Here is a 17,929-nt window from a genome sequence, read left to right as displayed (position 1 = left end):
TGACAAGTTATTAAATAGCCTCCACATCAGGTCAGCAGTGCTCAGGTTGGAATTGCCCTGTGCATTTGGTACGGAGTGCAAATGATCTTCTTTAACTTCAGGCATTCAAGCCTTCTGCAAGGACTTGTTGGAGGTGGCAGACGTTCTGGAGAAGGCAACACAGTGTGTTCCTAAAGAAGAAATTAAAGACGATAACCCTCACCTGAAGAACCTCTATGAGGGGCTGGTCATGACTGAAGTCCAGATCCAGAAGGTGTTCACAAAGCATGGCTTGCTCAAGTTGAACCCTGTCGGAGCCAAGTTCGACCCTTATGAACATGAGGCCTTGTTCCACACGCCCGTTGAGGGGAAGGAGCCGGGCACAGTGGCCCTAGTTAGCAAAGTGGGGTACAAGCTGCATGGGCGCACTCTGAGACCCGCCCTGGTGGGGGTGGTGAAGGAAGCTTAGCTGCTATTGATGGGGTGGGTGTTTTTAAACTCACTTGCTGTAACTCTTAAGGCTGGTTCATTGTTTCTCATCTTTGAGTACATGTGACCTTTTCCCAAACCTTGTTGGAAACCTTAAGTAACCAGTGGCTAAACAGAAAATGAAGCGGGTTGCATAACTGCGTTAATGAACTGTAATTTGGGAGTCTGTTCCCTTTTAGTGCCACGCGTTGAATAGTTCCACATACTTAGAAGAGCTCAGCGGGGCTCTGCCAGGTCTCCTGAGCATCATGAGTAATGTGTCTGCTCAGACTCTGCTGACACCAAAGTATTTTAAACAAATAAAAGGTCTTGGGGAATTCTGTTTGGCTACCTGGACGCGCCAGTCTGCACCGTGTGTCCCTGCAGCTCACTGTGTGCGGCACATGAGTGACTGGCATGTTTAGCCCATCACATTTCATTCGCTGAAGGAAAGGCAAGAGTTGAAACATTTTCCATAAAAAAAATGATCTTTGTGAAGAACATAGTGAGTTCGTTTGTCATCAGTCAACAGCGGCTGAAACTGACCACTGAGAAATGGGCGTGGGCACTGACAATTCTCAGCACCATTATTTGGCCAGGAATTGAGCTTGGCTTGGCGAAGGTCCTTTTACCCTGTTCTGTTCATCTAAATGCAGACATATTTAAATCATATTCAACTAGTTACTAACGACCTCAAGGTGTATTCCCTGGCAAAATGGACTTTCTCAAAATAGGACTGCACGCTTGGTGTACTTTAAATGTTAATGTTTAATTTAAAAATTTTATTTAAGAGGATTAAAGCCCTAATGTTTATTTTCCTACTTTCTGATAACAATTTTGTGTCCACTCGTGGAGATCCTTGCCACTGAGGCAAGCATGGCTTAGCCTTCCCATTCTCTGCTCCAGCCCTGAAGCTGTCAGCTTGACATGTGCGTGCGTGCACACTCACGTACACACATGCACACACTTCTGCACGGAAAGGGAGAGCCACACTCGCCCAGTGCAGCTGCAGCCTGGCATGGTAAGAATGTGAAACACCTAGGAGCCACAGCAAGGGCACAGGATTTGCAAAATCGTCTTGCGAAAGGACTGTGTTCCTCATTTGCATGGTCATCTAGGGCTTAGAAAAAGGCTGAATGATTGGAGTCTCTTATGAAAAAGAAAAGAACCTTTCGCTGCCTTTGCTTCTAGAATTGAAGATACTGGTGAAAGCCATTTGCTGCCTAGAAAAGATGGGGCACAGTTTATTTCACTTCTAATTTTAAAAGATGCAGGTAGTGGTCCCATAATACTTCAGCCTGGGATACCATTCCCAACATGTTCCACCTTTAAGATGCCTTCAATTAATGTGGTCAGAAACAACTAAAGGCAGCATGTATATTGGAGAAAACATGACTGGGAGCTCCAGCGCTGCCTGTGTGCACACTGTGGGGTTGTGAGTGCATCATCACCCCTGGAGCTCCAGAGTAAAATGGAGGCTAAGAAAAGTAATTATCAACTCATTTCTGTGAATATTTGCAGTCTCCTCCCTTCTCAGCTAGAGCTGCAGTTGCTAAAAAGCACTCAACTCATAACCTAGAGGCAATATAGCTTCATATGGTAAAATATTTTTTATAGTAACCTTCAGGCATCCACAGTCATATGGTAAGTGGGGTATCATCTGAAATGCTTAGAACCAGAATTGTTTCAAACTTGGGGGTTTTGGATTTTGGAATATAGTCAAGCATGGCTTAACCACAGGGATGTGTTTCTTCCTGTGAACACCACGTGTACCTACATGTACCTAAAAACACAGGTGGTGTAGCCTACTCCACACCTAGGCTATATGGTGTAGCCTATTGCTCCTAAATTGGAAAGCAGTTACTGTACTGATACTGTAGGCATCTGTTAACACAATGGAATCTGTGTATCTGAACATAACATACTAAAGGTACAGTGAGAACAGTGTTGTAATATGTGGCCCCTCATTGACTGAAACGAGATTCTCTGCTTGACTACTTGCATTATACTTGCTAGTTAAGTGTCCCCAATCCCGAAATCCAAAATGCTCGAAATGAGCATCTCCTTTGAGTATCACGTAGGCACTCAGAAAGTTTCCGATTTTGCAGCATTTCAGATTCAGGGATACTCAACCTGTAACAGGAAAATGTCTTTTAATTATGTATATATTTACAGTAGAAATTAGATTTGTTCAGCTACATTCTAGTAGTTACTGGATTTAGCATAATTGCAGCATGAGTCAAGTGTGTGTGTGGACAGTCAAAACCAGAACTGGAAGTCTCAGAGGCATCTGCAAGTGGGTCTGGATTCCTGAAAGACTCAGACCCATTTGGCTTTCTCTGGCTGTACTGCTGCTTTGAGGGAGGAGAGCAACTGGCACGAAGGAGTTTCTGCTTAAGAGAAAGCAATTTTAGGTCGGGTGCAGTGGCTCACGCCTGTAATCCCAGCACATTGGGAGGCAGAGGTGGGTGAATCGCCTGAGGTCAGGAGTTTAAGACCAGCCTGGCCAACATGGTGAAAAACCATCTCTACTAAAAATACAAAAAATTAGCTGGGCGTGGTGGTGGGTGCCTGTTAATCCCAGCTACTTGGGAGGCTGAGGCAAGAAGAATCGCTTGAATCCAGGAGGCAGAGGTTGCAGTGAGCCAAGATTGTGCCATTGAACTCCAGCCTGAACAAGAAGCACGACACTCCCTCTCAAAAAAAGAAAACTCCCTCTCAAAAAAAGAAAAAAGACAAAGCAACTTTAATCTTCTGGAGGAAAAACTGGTTTGATACAAAGTACCAAACTTTGAAGTATGTCATGTGACAATCTGTATCTGTTTGAACTGTGGCTCACCCCTAGCTCTGTGTGGCTCAGAGAAGACATCTGACTTCAGAACCAGAGGTAAGAAGCAAGCGGTGACACTCTTTTGTTCTCAATGCGTTTAATATGGAAAAAGGTCATCAAAACGGTAGGCAGGGTTGCTGTTTTTAATACATTCTTGGGATGTTGGCCATTCAGACAGCATTATTTAAAATAGATGAGTTATCCAACTTTTTTGACTCAAAGATAGTTTGCTTAAAATTTTTTTTTTTTTTTTTTTGAGACGGAGTCTCGCTCTGTCACCAGGCTGGAGTGTAAGTGGTGCGATCTCAGCTCACTGCAACCTCTGCCTCCTGGGTTCAGGCAATTCTCCTACCTCAGCCTCCCAAGTAGCTTGGACTACAGGCGTGCACCACCACACCCAGCTAATTTTTGTATATTTAGTAGAGACAGGATTTCACCATGTTGGCCAGGATGGTCTTGATCTCTTCACCTTGTGATCAGCTCGCCTCGGCCTCCCAAAGTGCTGGGATTACAGGTGTGAGCCACCGTGCCTGGCCTAGATTTTAACAAGGCCTAATTCCATGAGATTATGCTGGCTAATTTATCATGAGAATTAAATATAAAAATGTGGAGGCTCTGAGCTGCCAACAGAGGTAAGGACTACCATGATGGGAATAGTCGATGGGCTAAGAGGCAGCCAATCACAACATTACCATTCCCTTGTGACAAAGGGTTATTACTTTAACATAAATTAATTATACATTCATTATGGTGTTTTAAAACAGTCAAGCCTAAATAAATTCTTCATACCATCAAAAAGATATACATACTAAAAACCTGCTTAAGCACAAAGTTTTTCATTTGACAGCTCTTGGCCTGGACCATACACATTAACAGGGATCTGCTGCTGCTTCAAGCTGAATATAAGTCTGGCAATCATTTTATATAAAAATAAGATTAAATTGAAAACCTCACCAAACTAGGATCCTGGCGTTGTAGAAAATCAGGGAGACACCAGAATAGCTAAAACCCATGGTTCCCAAGCAAGCTTCCATCCAGTCACCTGGAGGGCTTGTGAAAACCGCTTGCTGCACCCCGCCGTACACCACTTTGATGCAGGAGGCCAGGTGGGGCCTGTGCATCTGCATTCTAACAGATTCCTAGGGGATGCTGCTGCTGGGCCAGGAACCCCACTTTGAGGACCACTGGGGCTAAGACAACCGTAAAAACTTAGCACCATCTCCATCACTGTTCAGTGGTAGCATCAGCTTTCTGTCATCCTCATTTATTCTGCAGGGGACAGTGTGGAGGTGGCCCTCATGATACCACTGCTCAGTACTTTGTTGTCAAAAGAGAAGTTCTGGGCTTAGCTAAAAGAGCACTTCTCTGTCAGCATGCAGTATAGTTTACAACTAAAGCCATATACAATATATTTGAAATGTTTTATTTAATGCTGAAAATTTTACCCTAAGGGACAGAAGGATGTGTAAAAAGAAAGGAAAAGGCACAGTAATTAAGTCATCCTTAGAAATGATGAGGTTTTCTCTCTTTCAAATAACTTCACTTTAATGTAACTTCAAGCCCAAACATTCTGGGAGGTAAACAGTCTCTTGGTACCTATGGGGCCCGAGAGGCAAGTCAACCTCCTTGAAGAATGGAGCGCTGGAGTCTGAGCACTCCACAGACTCTTTTTAAAGCAGGGTCTTGGACCGGAGAACCCTGAGCAGCTGGAAGACAAAAGACTTCCTCAAGTTTCCGGAGGAAGGTACCGTGGACATCCTTGAAAGAGGGCCCCAGAGAAAAACTTGTAGGCAGGGCTGTGAAGAAGCCATTTCTGAGTCTGATTCAAGACAGTGAACAGGGAGCAGCTTGAGGCTCAGGGACACCACCCCGGCTCCCTCGTGCTCAGCCAGAACCACCGCCAACCAACCGGTCAGACGGCTCTCGCCTGGCTAGTCTGAGGCCTCAGCTGGCACGGGCCTGGCGACACTCTTAAAGATGCCTAGCCAGGCGGGCATGCTCACATTTTCAGTGGAAAGGTACTTGCAACTGAAGAAAATCCTGAGGAAGCTGATGCCAGAATTCAGAACTCTCAGCCTTGAATTTTATACGATGGGTTCTTCCAAGTGAAATGCACTGCACATCTAACAGCAGCACCGAGCAGGCCCAGGAAAAGGGTTGAGAGGGCCTGGCGGTCCACACGTGTCCTACGTCCCTCCCACTAACGTGCTTTCCCATTCGTGGGGACGTGGCCACTATGGGAGCCTGCCCAAGGGGCACGGCTCTACCCAAAGTGAACCAGCAGGCTCTGGCCGTATTCGAATGAGGCGCAGGGTCAGCTGTGGGGTTTGGGAACTGCAGGCTGAAACTGCTGCCGCGGGTGAAATGGAAGGTCATCTGGTTGCTGTGTTCAACAGATTCCTCTTCAGTTCCCAACAAAATGCCAGCCTATTGTCCTCTGGCCTGATTTTCCTCATCTGCTCCAAGGCGGAGGAGTCTGGGCCCAAGCTGCCCCCATGTAAAGTGCCGCGTGCCCGGGGCTGCGCTGGGGTCAGCTGTGGGCAGCGTGGGCTCAGAAAAGGGGAGCCTGCAGGCAGCCCCGCCTGAGAAGAGCTTGCATCACCAGGAAATAGCTGGTGGCTTGTCGGTCCAGCAGGAAAACACTGCTCCTGTCACCCACAATAGCTTTTGTACCAAAGGGAAGAACACTCAAAAGGAAATTATCCAATCTCACAATAAGCTCCGAACTGAACAGGTAAAGGCAGAGCATCATCTCAGTGTACGACTTGCAGAACTAAGTTAAAATAGACACGTTTGCCTCCCCCATGATCCAATATAAGATTGTTACTATTGCTGCTTTCAGAGGACCATGAAAAGAATTTGTCTTAAAAAAAGGAACTCCATTTGTTTAAAAAAGAGCAACAATGGGGAAGCGGCTCCCCTCCACCAAGTCTTTTGGCTGGCGCGCCGTCTGAGCATCACTCTGGCTTTCAAAGCGTCTCAGCTTCAAGACGCGTCCCTGGAGATCCAGCCGCTTTCTGTGAGGAAATTCAAAATCCTTTTCTTTAGGACTTTGTCCAGGTAGCTAGGAAGGCGGCTTTTCGAGGGGATTCCTTGCCGCTTCTGGAGGTGGTCTTTAATTATAATAGTCTTCACAGTCACGTAGCGGGCCGGACTCAAGTTTAAAGAGCTGCAGAGCACCTTCTCGCGATCCGACAGGAGCTCGAAGCCCGGAAGGTTCTCAATGGCGGCGAACTCGCCGTCTTTGCCGTCCTCCTTTCCCCGTTTGGAGCCCGCTAGGTTTTTGTTCTCCTTCCTCTTCTCCCGTTTATGCCGCGCTGCCTCGTACTCTGCCGACTCTTCCATCTTGGTGATCCCGTTTCGCCGGTACCGCTGCAGTTCTCGGATCTTGGCCCGGAGCATTTTTTCTTTGTGCATGTTTTCAAAAAGGTCATCAAACTCCTTGCATGACATGAACTGGTACAGCGGCCTCAGCTTCAGGCGCAGCTCCTTCTCCTCCTTGGTGATCTTGCGCTTCAGCGCCTTTTCCTTCTCCTTCTTGTCCTTCCCCAGGAAGGCTGGCACTAGATTGTAGTCACGGGCGATGTTCTTCCGCCGCTGTCTCTCTTTCAGCTTCCGCACGTACATGTCCACGTGGGCGCGCTTCAGCTCGATCTCCACGTCGTCGTCGTCATAGTTAACAGAGAGCCCGCTAATGAGCGTCTCGGCATCCTGGTCATATTCGATCTCGTAGTCGTCCCGCAGCGGCATGTAGCCCAGCTGCTGCTGCTCGGCCACGGAGATGTCCAGTGGCGGCAGCGGGGTGGTGAGGCTGGGTGAGAGGGGGCCTCCGCTGGGACAGGTGTGGTCTGTCACACGGTTGGGGATGGTGTCAGGGATGCAGGCCTTCCCCAGGTTCCCGTGGATGTACATGCTCACGTAATGCTCCATCACCTCTTGGGGAGTCCGGGAAGCACCGACGTGTGCAGCCATATCTTCCTACGATGACAAAGGGCAGAGGTTACTCCCAGCGTCAGGGTGTCAGATTTAGGTTCTGCACAGATTCTCTTCACGTTTTTACAAAGGTTGACCTAGAGTACTTCCTACAGCACCGTTACCCACCCTCCCCAAAGGCATTTGGTCACACACACTCTCATGAGCTGGGCTCAGGGGAGAGATGACAATGTTGGAAGCAACACACGTTGTTTCTATACATGAAGAAGTGAAGACCCAGAGAGGCACAAGCTGGCACAAGGTCCTGGGGTGAGCTGGTGGCAGAGCTGAGGCCAGAACCCCTGGCTGAGGTCTGGACTTTGTTCTCATTCCCCACCTGGGACCAGAGGAGCACACCTGGTGCTGCCATTTTGTACCGCAGTAAACCCTGGACTCAGGGGCTGTGGATCTGAATGTCCCAGGACACAGCTGGGCAGGCCAGGGAATGCTGAACTCGCCTCATTCAGACTAGAAAACGGGCTTGTCCCAGGGTATGAGGCCAGGCCAAGTCCATGGCACTGCAGGAGGGGACCCAGTTCTACCATGTTGCCGCCTCCTGGAATAGAAAGGGCCAGGACACTTCTGTGACACTTGTCCTGGCCGCACACCCATCCTGGCCTTCATGCCCGGGGGGCTGGCATGGCCCTTTCCTAGGCAGTGACTGTGGATGATGGGCCTGTGGCTCCTCAAGGGAGCAGGCCTTCATTTCTAGCACCTTCCACGGTTAGCAGCTGGCTGGGAGTCTGCCACCAGCTGAAAGCATTCATCATTCCTACAAGAGGGTAACCCATAAATATAAGGTTTAATGGGAGGAAACTGTGTAACTCCCTCAATCTTTTCCTTCTGCCGAGAGGCCTCTTCCTCAAAGTCAACCGCTAAAGCCACTTCAGAAAGTAACTGCCCAAAATGCGCACTCATTCCCTGGCCACCGCCTCTCAGCCACCCAGCCCCCACCTGCCTCTGCCCGCCTGGGTGTGGAACCAGCGCTGTAGCGCTGCCTGCAGCACAGCCAGAGGCCCAGCTGGAACCGGAGGGACCCGCGCCCCACCAGACTGATGACTATGAGCTGGAGTCAGGGAGAGAAGTGCTCTGGGCTCCAGGAACGGACCCCACAGCTGGGGCTTCCTCTGGCACACGTGCCTGGAGACCTCCCCCTGCCACCTTGGGGCCAGGAATGCCCAGGACTGTGACTACAGAAGGCAATGCCAAAACTCAACTGTGGGGCCTCTTTGAGACTCATAAAGTAAAACTATTCGAGCTAAATGTTGATTGTGCTCTTAGAGGGCACTGACTGCTTCTTTTAGAAACATCACTGTTGGCAGCAAATCTGTTCATTTTCTTTCCCCAGGAGGCATGTGGCCTAAAACAAAACACAAAACCAAGTCACAACTATCTCCAGCACCTGCTGCCACTCTGTGGGACCCAGGCTGGTCACTGCCCATCTCTGAGCTCCAGGTGTGTCACTGCCAAAAGAGGGGACATGTGCAGCCCCACGCACCTCACATGGGTGAGAAAAGGCTTCGGGGCCAGAGTGGGCCCCACGTGGCGAGCGCGAGTCCCCTCTCATGGAGCAGCCGGGGCAGAGGCCACTGGGAGCTCGTGCTCTTCCCCCACAACCTTGGGGCCAGGGAGCTCCAGGATCCGCAGTGGCCTCTGAAACAGGTAACTACCAGTCGTGTCCACCTAATGGAAAAACAGTCCCTAACGCCTGCCCTTTAGGAAGGAAAGGGTCCTGTTGGGTGGAAACCCTGGGTGAACATCCTGGGGTGCCTGTAGGGTGGGAATTTCCATCCCAACGCCTCACGTCTGTGCTTCCACCCCCCCAGGCAGGCAGCAGGGGCAGAGCCGACCTTGGCCTGTGCAGCTTCTCCAGCCCTCGGCACCAGCTCCTGTCCGAGGCTGCGGAGGGGCTGCTGCGTACACAGCCAAGTCAAGACGCCAGTTTCCAGGAGGCTCCGATGGCTGCTGCACCAGGTTCCCAGGCACATGAGGCTGGGTGTCCCCTTGCCCCAGAGGCTCTGTGGTGCCGGGCTGCTTACCCAAGGTCACAAGGTGAGCCAGTGGGGCCCCCTGGCATTGGCCCTGGTCTCTCCAGCCAGTGAGACCAGCAGGAAGAGGCCTGCAGACTTCTCACTTGCAGAGATGTTTGTAAAATATCTTACTTACTTGGCAAATTTTCAAGTTAGCAACACTAGGTCAGCCTCCAAAATCCTTCAGAAATCTGGAAGTCTGGGAGCACGAACCCATCAGCGTCAGCCGGACTCCTGAGTGTGCCCCGCAGGGTCTACAGCTGTCCCTGGCTCCTGCCTCCCACCTCTCAGGAGCTTCCCAGCACCCAGCCAGACATTGCAGGCCTGGCAGCGCCCACCCTGCTGGAGGTGCCCTTTGCTCCTCATGCCCAGACTCAGGGCCGGGGCCCACCTGGTAGGGCGGTGAGGAGGCAGGTGCGGCCACAGCGTGTGCTCCATCTCAGCAGCTTTCCCCAGCACTGGATGCTGTCAGCTTCCCTCCCACAACTTCCCTTTATCCCTCAAGACCAGGCCGCCAGGTCCAGGAAGGCTTCAGTGACCCCCAGGGCCAGGCTCAACTGTTCCATCGCTTGCGATCCCTCTCAGCTTGTTTCCTGACCTGCCATCCCTCCTTTTGCAGGTTTTACCAATACAATTCAAAACAACAACAGATAACTACATCTACGCCCATCATCCCACTCAGTCCTGCGTTTCCCACAGAGGAGAAGTGTTGTTACTGCCCTATGGTTTTCAGATAAGGAAAGTAAACCTGAGGGTGAGCCCCCGCCAAGGGCACGAGGCCAGTGAACGCTGAGCCACTTCAACACCAGGCAAGGTGGCTGGGAGCATACACCCGTCACCACGCGCCCCCCACCATCCCGAAATGCAGCGCACACCACAAGGGGCTCCTAGCCGCTTCCTGATGTTGTGGTAAGAGGCAGAGCAAAGCCGGACCACTGGGCTTCTGCTCTTCTTTCTGGAACAAGCATGCTGGAGAGGTGCCACAGCTCAGGCTGACCCTGCCCCCGTGATGTGCAGTGAAGCTCAGGCCTTTGCACCAGGCGTCGTGCCCGAGGCTGCCAGCCCTGCAGGCTCTGGAGCATCTCCTGTCCCAGGCGATGCTGCGAAGCCCTGTGGCCCTGCTGTCCCTCGGTGGCCCCACTGCTGTCCTTTCCTCACCCCCATCTGGTCTGTGAAGGACGAGGCAGAGGACAGCTCATCCCGGCCCCAGGCTGGGCTTCCCCCGGTGGTTTGGGGCCAGGCGTCATCTCCAAAGGGAGGCGCAGCTCCAGCTCCTTTTGCTCCAAATGAAGAAGCTCAAAAAGCCAGGAAGGCTCAGTTCCCCAGGGAGCTGGGTGTAAGGGAGCGGGTCCCACCAGGGAAGGGCATTCTGTGGGCAGAGCTCTTAAGGAGCAGCTGGGTACACTGGTGGCCCCTGCAGGGCCAGGAGGAAATGGAATCCGTGGGACAGGGGACTGAACCATGTCCTAAAGGACAGGAGGGAACAGAGCAAGGTAAGAAACACACCAGCCACAGGCCGCAGGTGGCAGCGCAGGAGGGCTCCAAGCCAAGCCCATGCATGCATTTCCCATCTGCACAAGTCAGAGAGCCCTGACATGTCACCTGCCTGGCCATTCCACAGAAGCGTGCAGACATGGGAGGGCCCTACCTGCCACCCAGGCCATCAGCCCCTCTTAGGAGCTCCATGCCCCACGGGCTCCAGGCTGACTAGGCTGTCCTCATCACCTTCCACAGCAAAGTCACTCCAGCACCTCCAGTCTCAGCTCAGCCTCAGACACTGGGCCGACGACTAGGGCCACCTGCAGCTGGCGGCAGGACAGAGCGGCCGGGCAAAGGTAGGCGTGGATGCCAACAGCCCTTGGGGCTGGCACACCAACTCAGTCACAGCCATGTGGTGGCCCCTGGCTCCTCCCTCTTCTAGCCTTGTCTATCACATTTAGAGAGATGACTTGAGGACACCGGGTCCCCCTGTCTCTTCCCCTTCCCTCCTCCCTGCTCCAGCAGCTCAACTCTCAGCACAAGCATCCCTCTGATGCCGGAGGCGGGGGACTCACTGGCTTTGCAGCCTGTGCTTCCAGGTGTCAGACCTTTCGGAGACCCCACTGTCCCTGGCCACCGCCCCCAGCCTGTTGCAGCGGGAAGCCCTGTGAGCCTCAGTTCTAGGCCTCTCTGAACTCAGAGACCTCAGTGACTTAGAGTTGTCTTTGGCCCTCAAGGTGACTGACACCTTCAGGTCAGATAAGGCGACCTGTGACAGAGATTTCGAAAGTGGCATTCCTCACTGTGGAAAACAGCAGGGTGGTTCCTCAAAGAGCACACACGAGGCCAGGCGTGGGGGCTTAGCCTAACCCCAGCACTTTGGGGGGCTGAGGCAGGAGGATCACTTGAGCCCAGAAGTTCATGACCAGCCTGAAAAACATGGCAAGACCCTGTCTCTACAAAAAATTTAAAAATTAGGCGGGTGTGGTGATACATGACTGTAGTCCCAGCTACTTGAGAGGCTGAGGTAGGAGGATCGCTTGAGCCCAGGAGATGGAGGCTACAGTGAGCCATGATTGTGCCACTGCACTCCAGCCTGGGTGATAGAGCGAAACCCTAAAAAAAAAAAAAAATTACACACAGAACCTAATCTAGCAATTCCACTTTTATTTACCCAGAAGAACTGAGAGCAGGATCTTGAAGAGATCCCTGAACACCATGTTCATAGCAGCCTTATTCACATTCGCCAAGAGGTGGAGGCAACCGAATGTCCATCACAGATACGTAGATAAACACAATATGCCACAGAGATGACAATGGATTGTTCAGCCATGAGAGCAAGGCCGTGCCAATACATGCCACAACACAGATGATCCTTGAGGACATGATGCAAAGTGAAATATGCCAGTCGGAAAAGGACAAATCCTGCAGGATCCACTTATGTGAGGTCCCTAGTGCCACAGGCGGGAAGTAGAATGGGGGTGCCAGGGGCTGGGGAAGGGGGAGGGGGAGTGAGTGTTGAATGGGGACAGAGTTTGAGTCTGGCAAGATGAGAAAGTTCTGGAGGTGGCTGGTGGTGATGGCTGCACAACACTGTGAGTAGACTTAATGCTTCCAGACCTGAACACTTAAAAAGGGTTAAAATGGTAAATTTTATGTTACACATATTGTACCACAATAAAAATCAATCTATTTTTAAATAATTTTGAAGTTTTATAAAGTGACATGTCTTACCACTCTACCCCAGTGGTTGTTAAAGTGAGGTCCCACAGTGGCCGCAGCAGCAGCACGAGGTTGTTAGAAATGCAGATTCTAAGCCCCACCCCTGACTCAGCAGCCTGGGAGGTGGGGGTGACTCATGTGAGCCAGGCCTCCTGGGTGTCCCGCTGCGGGCTGGAGTTGGAGACCCCCTCTGCGCGCCCTGCCCCTCCCAGCCACTCTCCCATCCCGGCTCTCCCTCCCGCTCCCGCCATCCTTAATGGCGATCCCTGGAACCCCAGCAGGACGCTCAGGCTGGGGCTGATGCACAGTGGAGCCTTCTGCCCTGTACGAGAAGGTAAGGTCCCCCTTCCCATGGTTCCCAACCGCACCTCACAGCTCCCTGGGGTTCTTTTCATCCATCCAAATTTCTAGACCTCGGCCTCAGAAGTGACAATCCCGCAGATCTAGGGGGATCCCTGGGAATCCTAGTGGATCCTGCAGCACGGCTGGTGAACAATGAAATGGATGGTTCTAGGCATGCAGTCAGAAGCCTTGGGTTGAAATTCCATGTTCCCACATCACCCACAGTTGTTTCCTCGTTTGTAAAAGCGGGGAGCACCTGTCTTGGGGATTAGGGGACGGGGAGATGGTGAGGGGTGCGTGTCAAAGCACCTGCTCAGGGCCTGGCACTGGCAAGCAGCCACTGGGTGATCACAGAGCCTGAGCCGGCTTCAAACCCCAGTAACGCTCTCGCACCCAGCACCCAGGGCTTTTCACCAGCTTCCTCCATCACCCCAAGCTGGCTTTTGCCTGGCCCTGAATACACCAGACTCTTAAAACACAAAACCCTTCCTTCAACCACACTCTCCTCTAACTGCACAGCCATCTTATGTCCTTCCCTCCGCAGGACATCCTGAGGCCCACTTGCCCACACAGCACCTGCCAGGTGAGGCAGCCGTCTTCCTCCTAGCCTGTTCTCACCACAGGGGCTGGTCTGTACCAGGCCCCGAGGCAGTGCTAACTGAATGAATGAGTGAGAGAATGAATGCACGCACAAGGCAGTGATCATCCATGTGTCTGGCCTTCTCCCGCCTCCTGGGTGTCCATCATCATCTCAAAGGGTGCAGCTCTACTCAGGACACCCCACCTGGCTCCAGGAAGGAGCCTGAGTGTTGACGTGTGTGCACGAGGCCTTCCATGGTTCACAGAGAACTTCACACACTCATCTGACTCAAAACCACAAGGGCCAGCTTGAACCCCACTTCGCCACCAAAGCCCTCCTGACCACCACCTGCAGAGGTGCACTGGCCCTCCTCAAGCTCCTCAGTGTCAGTCCAATTTCTTTGGCAACCAATCAACAGCTTCGGCTCCTGTGCCATAGCTGCAACTTGCCCTCAGCTGTCACCTGTGTTTGTGTCTGTGTTCCTGTGCTCCAGCAGGGCCTGCATCCTCTAACTCTTGGAATCCTGCACAGAACCATCTAGAGACGCCAAACCCCGCTGATCTGACTCTGGGTCACTGCTTGCCAACTCTTTCCCATTGTCGCCAAGGTCCTTTAACCTGTTCTCTCTGCCCCTCACTATGAAACACACACGGCAGCACACAGGTTGTCCCTAAGGCCCCAGCTGTCACTGTAAACCCTGCTCAGCTACATCCTGTCCCCTTCAGGCCCCATCCCCCAGCCCTGGTACAAAGTGTGACCACAAAGCTGCCTGGTTTGGCCACAACCCACCCTCTCCCATGAATCCCACATGCAGTAGTACAACCCCCAGGCCAGGTGTCACCAATTGACATCTGAAAGTAGAACTCAACAAGTCTCAACTTTCTTTACATCACTGTCCCCAGCCCCCACACCATCTCCTTCCACACTCACAGTCGCGGCCTAGGAGCCCAGGCCCTGCCCCCACACTAATCTCCAGTGAATCAGGTCAAGCCCTTCCACTCCATCCACTCCTGCGGTGGCACCGACGGCCTCCCAGCCTGTGACCCACATTGCCTAATGCTCTCACCCATGGGTTAGGGCCCAGGCTTTGGAATCACACAGGCCGGCATTCATTCGTGGCTCTATCACATGAATGCCATGGAATCCCTGACAAGGCGCTTAGTTTCTTAGAGCTGCTGTTCTTCAACTGTAAGAATAAGAACCCAACCCCCAGGGCTGCTAGGAAGATCCCACAAGACACGTATGGGAAGAACCTGGCCCAGAGCGGACAGAGGCAGTGGGACACGCCAGCTCTGTGCACATAGCTGGATACATGCTCAGAAGAGACCGCCCATCTCAGAGCTGCAGAACAGCCTCAGAGGAAGAAAAATAAAGTCCCAGGGGTTAGCACAACGAGGCTCTGCCAGGGAGATGGCAGCATGACTGAATACTGGTACCTCACCACTCCGGGGGAGGGGGCGGGGGTCACGGGCCAGCGCACCCCCTGCGCCCTGGCTGCAATGCAGGCTCTCAGGCCTCGCCGTGGCCTGGCGCTGGTGCCGTGGGAGAACGCCCTGACCGCAGCCTGGCCAGGCCCCCTGTGCACCAAGCCCAAGCCCAAGCCCCATGCCCTTCCTCTCCTGGCTCTGTCTCCTCTAACAGCTGAGTCAGAATCTGCATTTTCACCAGCTCCCCAGGTGGTCTGTGTGCACATTAGTTCGGAAAGTATTGTTTTAGAAGACAGGCCTCTCCACTTCTAGCCTGGTTTCTTCCAAAACCAAATAAATGTTTTTGTTCCCCAGGTATTGTGTTCTGTGTATTTTCCACAGTGCCGCAGGGAAGGCAGTGCAGACAGTGTAGTTAAGAGTACAGGCTCTGAAGTCAAACTGGTCCATCCAAAGCCAACTGCCAAGGGCTGTCGGGAAAATGTCCTGAGATACGCGCAGATATGCCAGCAAGGCTCCGCGCCTCCTTAGCTGCTAACATAGAGATAATTGCTGGGATGGTGAAGGGAAGAGCCCTTTGAGGCACTGATATGTAAGTGGAAAGATCGATCCTGGGCCATGATTTTGGGGGAGAGCACTCTAGGTAGAAGAAATCTAAAATGATCAAGGGAGGTAACAGATGAGATCTCATTGCTCAACACTTCTAAGGCAGCCTTAACTGAAGTAAAAGCCACTGAGGCCGGTGTGAGGCGCTCTGTGCTTCCAAAGCTCGCTCTGGTTATGGTGTGTGGAATGGGGGAATAGGGTGCAGGGGGAATAACGAACAAGGAGGCTCCCAAAGTGGTCAAGGCAAGAAGTAAACATCAGCCGGGACTACGGCTGTAAGAAGTAGTTTGTTCTGGATGTACTGTGAGGAGACAGCTGATAAACTGGATCAGGAACTTAGTGGAACAAGGAACTAAGGAGTAAGTCAAGAGGACACTGAGAGGCAGATAGGACAGGGAGGTGGCTGGACATGGATGGCTGTTGCTAGGGAGGAGCTCTGGGCCCAGGACCAAGTCAGTACCACACTTTAAGCTCCCTGAATGGAGGGATAAAGGCTTCTCTTTCCTTCAGAGTCCTCCGCCACTGTAGAATCTGCACGGAACACAAGCTCAGTGCATATCCACAAACAGCATGGAAGGACAAGATGGGCCAGAGTTTCTGAAAAATGGCGATCCCAATGCTGGTGGCCATTAGGTAAGGATTTGTAAAGGACCATCTTCTCTAAGGAGCTGAGAGGAGAATCAAGATTCCAGGGCTTCAGAATGGGTATATGAGGCGGTCCTGAGACTCTTTCAGGAAAGGAAAGCAAAAGGCAATCAAAGCAGCCCAGGCAGGACTGCTGGAGACGTGGCAGCAGATGGACGCTGTTCCGAGAAGCAGGCACCTGGTGTAGCAGGGGAAGACTCTGCAAAGCTAAGGGCGCTGGGGTGTCTCACTCCCCTCCTTCTCAGGGTGCCTGGGGATGGCCACATGCCTTTGGTGGTTATGAGTGGGAATACGGCTAGATATTTTCTCCTTTCTAACACGGATGCAAGCTTCCAGAATGAAAGGAGAGCTGAGAAACCGCCCAGAGAGAACAACCATGTTCCTCTCTCAAGGACAGAACCTAGCACACGATGTTGCTAGCGTAAGTGGATCCAGTCCAGCTCTCACCGCTCCCCACACAGAGCTGTCTCTACAAAAACCTCAAACGTAAAGAGAGCAAAACCCAAGCCCCAGGCCTCCCAGGCCAGGCCTCTTTGTTCATTCTTTACTGACCACTCGCACAATGTCGTGGGTTGTGGAGACCCAAGCATTAACCAGGCACGCTACCCACAAAGAATCTGTGCACTGGCACACCACACAGGGCACATGCATACAATGACAGAAAGCAAACGGGGCCGCCCCAGAGACCCCGAGACAAGCCGCAGGGCGCCCACCGTTCTCCCTCCCTGGTGCTCCCACCGCTTTCTGTCGAGTCTGTGGGCCTGCCTGACTCCACGAACTCAGGTAAGGCACCGCGTCTCGCCCAACGTCTGCACTCCGCAAACGCCTGTGAAGGTGTCCCTGAAGGTGAGGGGAATGGCTCTGCTGTCAGAAACCAGCGTTCAAAGCCCCACTTGGCCCCGTCTCGGCTAGGTGACCTTGGGGGCGTCACAGCCTCTCTGAGCATAGGTTCCGACAGGTGCCCGACTATAAACCGGCAGCGTCGCCCTCCCCACCTCCGGGGCCTTCCGGGGTGCCGAGCGGAGCGAGCAGGTCCAGTGCTGCCTGCGCGCCCGATACAGGAGAGGCGCGGGCCTTCCTGTGCCCTAGCCGGGACCGGGCCCCTGTCGCGCTGCTCACCCAGTTTCCGAAGCCGAACTGCTCGATGGCGTCCAGCAGCAGCTGCTCCTCGCGACTGGTCCAGCCGCCCTCGGCCTCAGGCCCCCAGAGCGTGAAGCGCCCGCCGTCCACCAGCTGGTAGCCGTGGTAGCGGCGGTGGTGGCCGATCTCGGCGCCGGCCGAAAAGCACTCGGGGCACAGCTCGATGTCCTGGCACTCGGTGCAGCGGAAGCGCAGCGGGCTCACCTCGGCCAGGCAGTACACGCAGTACTTCTTCCCCAGCTCCGCCATCTTCCCCCGCTCGCCGCCCGCCGCCCGGCCCGCCGCAGCCGCCGCGCCCCCGGCCGTCAGCGCCCCGCCGCCCGCGGGACCCGCCGCCGCCGCCGCGCACAAGCAACCGCCGCCCGTCGCCGCGGCTGCCGCCACCGCGGCCCCAGCCCAGCAGCCGCCGGAGCCAGCCAGCCGGGCCGCGTCCCGCCTCAGTACGCAGGCGCCGTCCGGCCCGGCCCGGCAGCCGCCGCCGCGGCCGCTGTCGCCCCGCCGCATCGCGCAGGCGCCCCGCGGGCGCCACCTTGCGGACGCCCGGCCCACCGCTCTGCGCCTGCGCGCACCCCGCGCCGGCCGCCGCCGCCTTTCCCAGAGCCTCCTGAACGCCCCGCCCCAGGCCCAGCGGTGGGAAATGGGCAGGCAGAAAGCCCGGCGGGGACGCCACGCCCCTCGCGGCGAGAGCCCACGGCCGCTTCCAATCAATCTC

At 53.5% G+C, this 17,929-nt stretch overlaps 3 protein-coding genes across 18 annotated transcripts in view; 2 read left to right on the top strand and 1 right to left on the bottom strand.

The window, feature by feature from the left end:
• GRPEL1 (GrpE like 1, mitochondrial) overlaps window positions 1-1,268 on the top strand; it is a 972,139-nt gene extending 970,871 nt beyond the window's left edge. For all 15 annotated transcript variants that reach the window (XM_050792204.1, XM_050792216.1, XM_050792203.1 and 12 more), the window contains exon 5: window positions 102-1,268. In XM_050792204.1, the coding sequence (XP_050648161.1) occupies window positions 102-448 (347 nt within the window). In that variant the 3' untranslated portion in view covers window positions 449-1,268. The remainder of the gene's footprint in view (window positions 1-101) is intronic.
• The window catches only part of PPP2R2C (protein phosphatase 2 regulatory subunit Bgamma), an 873,451-nt gene that overhangs the window by 131,357 nt on the left and 724,165 nt on the right, over window positions 1-17,929 (top strand). The gene's annotated exons all lie outside the window — the stretch shown is intronic.
• Window positions 3,358-17,674, bottom strand: TADA2B (transcriptional adaptor 2B). 2 transcript variants are annotated; one of them, XM_050792139.1, is made up of 2 exons: window positions 17,197-17,674; window positions 3,358-7,255 (listed from the first exon to the last, which is right to left on the bottom strand). In XM_050792139.1, the coding sequence occupies exons 1-2, from the start codon at window positions 17,464-17,466 to the stop codon at window positions 6,263-6,265; spliced, it is 1,263 nt and encodes a 420-aa protein (XP_050648096.1). In that variant the 5' UTR covers window positions 17,467-17,674; the 3' UTR covers window positions 3,358-6,262. The 2 variants fall into 2 exon arrangements, with proteins under 2 accessions (XP_050648096.1, XP_050648097.1); XM_050792140.1 differs by having other exon boundaries at window positions 17,422-17,505.

Source organism: Macaca thibetana, chromosome 5, assembly GCF_024542745.1.
Source record: "Macaca thibetana thibetana isolate TM-01 chromosome 5, ASM2454274v1, whole genome shotgun sequence".
In the NCBI taxonomy this organism is placed as follows: Eukaryota; Metazoa; Chordata; class Mammalia; order Primates; family Cercopithecidae; genus Macaca; species Macaca thibetana.
Note: the sequence above shows the minus strand (reverse complement) of the source record. Positions and strands in the feature narration are given on the sequence as shown.